Source organism: Montipora foliosa, chromosome 9, assembly GCF_036669935.1.
Source record: "Montipora foliosa isolate CH-2021 chromosome 9, ASM3666993v2, whole genome shotgun sequence".
Lineage (NCBI taxonomy): Eukaryota > Metazoa > Cnidaria > Anthozoa > Scleractinia > Acroporidae > Montipora > Montipora foliosa.
The window spans coordinates 26,330,992-26,335,991 of record NC_090877.1 but is presented as its reverse complement, the minus strand read 5'-3'; the positions used below and the strand labels follow the sequence as shown (position 1 = coordinate 26,335,991).

Below are 5,000 nucleotides of genomic sequence, written 5' to 3'. Positions count from 1 at the left end.
TTGCGCCTTCCAACCCCATTTTCCCCCTGTTGTCAAGTAGAGTAGCGACAAGGGATACCAAGTATAATCTCAGAAGGAATACCACCGGAGTAGTTAAGCCATGTAATATCGAACGTTTTAGTCAATTTGTTACTTGTACGTTAGTATGCCAAAAACCTCCCACACTAGAGGCATTAGTATGTGAGGGATTTAATTTATATTTATAAGTATTATAATATTTAATATATCTTGACTTTGTACTAATTAATGTATTAGTTGCTGACCCTGCCTGTAATTCAGTCTTTAAAACTGCAAAAGGCCGAAATGAACAAATTTGATTATCATGGGGGTTGTCTCGACAATGTGTCTTATGCACTTATCGAGATTAGCAGCTTCTGAGCCAAGCTTGAAGCTCTTTTCTGCCTGAAGAGCATACGTCAAACTTGCTTTTCGTACATTGTAGGACTTAAATCGGGTTTTTTTATGTTTATTTTCTCTATATGACACTCAGTGAAGACTGCCGACCAAAGAGAATCTTATTCATAGCCTTTGCTCCCAGTAATAATGATAACATACAGTAACCTAATATAATCTTATTTGAGTTACTTCACCTTTTTCTTGAGATCTCGTTGCGCATTTATAACGATTAAAAGGATATCTTTTGCTTGGAATGGTTCGGGTAAAGGCGTGACTTCATCTGGTTCATAGCCTGGGTACACATGTAGCTAAAAAGAGGTCAGAGCAATTTTAGAACCATTTTGTGGTGATTTAGACTCTACATATAGCCAGCTTTCATTTTCCGCGACTGTTTCCCCGGAAAAAAATGCATATCTGTTAATCCTAGTACATAAACTGCATCCGTTTAGCTTTTTTTTGTCCGTACTGTATGGACAAAAAAAAAACTAGACAGATGCATTTTCATGGTATTCTCGCAAGCACCAGCATTTCCTTTGCTGTTAAATTTGCGCGATGAAGCTGAACCTCCTTTGTGAGACGCTTCTTGAAACAAGTTCGAAAAAAAATTAATAGAGAAATGAAATTACCAAAACCCCAGCATTCCATACCCTTTTAGGTGATATATACATGTACATGCAGTTTAAGGGAGTTACCTTGAAAAATCCATTGTTTTTTCTTGAGGGCCCAGTATGAAATATATTAATTTTCTGATAATGTTCATAAGCACATTCACCAAAACTGAGTTTACCCCCTTAAATCAACTGAATAACTATCTGACCATCAGTAATGAAATGTAAAAAAAGTTGTGTATTGTGTTGACCAAAGTCGTCTAAGGTTGCAGATCAGACTTGACTGCTTCAAAAACAGTATTTTAAAATCTGTGAAATTTGCAACTATTAATGGTAGCTGGTGTAGTGTGTCCATGACTGAAGATGTGTGGAGAAGAGTTCCACCACTGGTCTGTGGGCTCAACAATGTCATGCCTCTAAAATGTGGAAATGCAACTATAGATGGTACATGGCGTTAAAATGTGTTTGTGAGATTTGTTGATAAGGGAAACATGCCACCACAGACCTTCCTTTTCAACCCCTTACTGTTCAAATTTCATAATCTGTTTGAAATGCCTGGGGTTTCATTCACTCAGTAATCTTAAGTTGTTTAAACTCACTAGAATTCTAACCTTTAACCCTTTGACTCCCAAGCCGGCATGAACTGGCCAGTATTTTACTCTGTCTAACGCCAGACGATTTTACTCGTCAATGGGGAACCCTTGGGAGACAATGGGTTAAACCTCAGTCCTTGCCCATTCAGAGCATAGCTTAAAAGAAGTGTCCTAACAAATAACCTGGCCCCAGTTGTTCAAAGGACAGATAACTTTATCCGCTGGATAAATCACTGTCCAGAGTATGAAATGTACTTCACATTAAATGTTGGCCAGATTTTTTGTACATGCCTTTACTAGATGTGCTTAGAGTGTGCAAACTCACGCTTATGTGCACAAATACAAATATCTTTACACAGATTGAAACTGTCAGATAGCAACTTATCCAATGGATAAAGGTATTCGGTGTTTGAACAACTGGGGCCTGGTCAATGTACTTCACAACATGAAATTGGAAGCTACTGCTAATTTTGTAACAAACAACAGGGCTCTTTACCTCAACCAACATGGGCTTCTTATTGGAACTTGTTTCCTTCTGGAAATAATAAACATAACAAGGCAGCTACACTTACGTAAGAACCAACGCAAATAAAAACACCTTTATGGGATAAAGAGGTACTGGTACAACTAAATTTTAGTATTTGCACCAACTGATGCATTTAGTGGGTAGAGTTCTTGTTTACTTGGTTTGAAGGAGCAGGGATCTAGCTAAAATTTTGTAAATACGGTAACATGCTCTTAACAGGCAGAAGGCCCAGTTGGACACGCCTCTGCCGTGTCCCTTCCAGCGGGGTCCCGGGGCATACTGGTAGGTACTTGGTGTCTCTTTATTGTTTCAAATTTTTTTAAACAAGGTATAAAACGTTCAGTAATTATACAATTACCCTAACGCTAACCCTAATCCTAACCCTGAAGCTTTTTCTGTGTTTAGATAATTTTGTGCAATAGATAACCACTAAATGACAAAATACACCAAGTACCTACTGGCATACTTCCCCGAAAATTTTGAAATTTATACTCTCATAAATGTTTTTTCCTCGATTTTAGGAGGTAAATTCAAGAACATTCGTGATGTTTTCAGACAATATCTTGTTTCCTTTTAAATGAAAAAAAGGTCACTTTGTTAGAACACGTGCTCTCGGCGTCTCGCTCCCATTCTGCCGTAGTAATAGTGTTATCTTTGAATTTTCACTTGGTCAACCAAAGTTTGATGAAGTTACTAAGCTTCGGCAGAGCTGTAGAATTTCTTCATATCGAGTAGCTCAGAATCAGATTTCCTCCTATTTGTCGCCGACTTTTCAGCTTTAATACGACACAGTTGAAATACACGAACTGCGGGTTTACATTATTTGACGAACACAAAGTAGAAACACCACTGGTCAATGAGCTTTTTACCAAACACAGGAGATCTTGGATCACGTTTTACCTACCCTTGTAATGAATCATCCTTAACCAGTCTCCATCAGTACAGTTTGAGTGTGTAGTACATTTTGGTTTCACAAATTAATAACGCCTGTGTCGCAAATGGAGGTTGGGTGCCCAAGAATCTGGGGACTGGTACCAATGACCCAAACCCAGGTCGGTGGAACACCCATAAGCCTGCCCTACCTGTAACCCAGCCACGAGCCCAGTGCCCGCCATGCCCGCCATACTGAAAGGACCTCCGGGTTGGACAGCCAGGAGCAATTGGGGGCTCGTGGCCACTCAGCCACAGCCCCCCAAGGGATCAGACCTGAGGGACCCAACTCCAGCTAAAAGTGATGTCAATGCTAAACCAACTGCCTGGACACCTGGGTCAGAACGCCAATAGGTGTGCGGATATACTGTTGGTAAGCATCACTCAACGACCGGCCTAAAGCCTTGATGAGGTGATCCGGAACTCTCCGAGCCGCAGCTGTAATGGACGCACCAATCCGGAAGAATCAAGTAAGAACCATGACATCCCGCTGAGTGTAAAATAGACTGCACCATGGATGACAGCTGCTGCTGAGTTAAGGGACGACCGTCCGCAAAGCAAAACAGCTGCCCTGGACATGGGCCCCGCAGAGCCAAGAAGTTACCAAGGGCTGTCACTGGGCAAATAATACTGTTACCACAGCCTACGTAGATGACACAGCCAACGCAAAAGGGGTTAGTCTAAGAGGACTTAATGTGGACTCTAAAACAAGTAAGATCCACCAATGCATCCGCTTGTACGTCACTGCTAGATGGATACTGGGGTCAAAATGAAGAATTAGGGGTGAACTCGCCTGCATGCAAGAAACCAAAAAACCCCAGGCAACACGCCGCCCAGAGCATGACATGGACATGGAATTTCAGATCTAAGGAACGCTGAATGATCTGAAGGAGATCAATCGTAATCGGGAGGTACATGCTTTACACCCCTCAATAAACGCTGCAGCTGTAGACAGTTGACCAGGGGATCAGGTAAACCATTGTCAATATGAAGGGCCCGAACTGCACTGAGGTATACATGTACCTTGATGGATGAGTGGTGAAGAATATCGGCCAACAGTGATGTAAAACACATAAGTGACTGTTTGTCGGCTGGCAAAAGGGCCCCCTCTGCACTCAAAAGGACCTAGCGACGGCAGAACTCAGCATACAGTGCTGTAGCGACGCTGGGCGGATAAGTAAACCCAACGTGTAGATGGAGCGAGGACCTGAGTGAGAAAAAACTGGCATCTTGCTGTCACGTAACTTGCAGCACTGTCAGGAGAGTTGGAGGAATTGGCGTTGGAGTTTCCGCGGCATGTGGGGCCAGGTGCCGAAAGCGCTGCAACTGGAAACGAGATAGAGAAACCGCAACAAGGTTAGCCTTTCCATGAACTGATGACGCTGTAAAAGAAAATGAATGGCGCACTGCCAACAATGCCAAGTAACGCAACAAAGCCACTAAGTCTGCATCTCTGGAGGTACATGTACCTGACGACAATACAGCCACCACTGACTCATTATCACATAGGAACTCGACCCGCCACGAAGACCACTGAGAACCTCACAAATGAGCTGCCACAACAATCGGAAACAGTTCCTTACAAGCAATAGATAGAGGTTATTGAGAAGCCCACTGTACACCAAAAAACCATTGGCTGTTGAAAATCACTCCAAAGCCCAGAGAGCATGCGGCATCTGACGAGACTTGGAAGTCAGGGAGAGGGGCCCAAGCAGGCATCAACAAGCAACTAAGACCATCCCAGCTCTGAAACAATTCCCACCACCAAGTCAGGTCCAGATGAAACACACAGTTTAGCCGGATAGGGTGGTCATCACGCCTGAATGTACATAACAAGTTAATCATCTGGCGGAAATGTCCTCCCCTGGGGGGCAATCTTACAGACATAGTGGAGTTGACCAATAAGGGACTCGACCTCGTGACGTTTGCAGAAACGCTTAGCTGACC

General features: G+C 42.9%; 1 protein-coding gene across 1 annotated transcript in view; it reads right to left on the bottom strand.

Moving 5' to 3' along the window:
• Positions 1-5,000, bottom strand: part of LOC137970263 (protein FAM227A-like) — a 35,549-nt gene that overhangs the window by 21,807 nt on the left and 8,742 nt on the right. Inside the window, exons 5-6 of the mRNA XM_068816782.1 lie at positions 2,094-2,132; positions 591-704 (exon numbers count right to left, since the gene is read on the bottom strand). Of these exons, the coding sequence (XP_068672883.1) occupies positions 591-704; positions 2,094-2,132 (153 nt within the window). The remainder of the gene's footprint in view (positions 1-590; positions 705-2,093; positions 2,133-5,000) is intronic.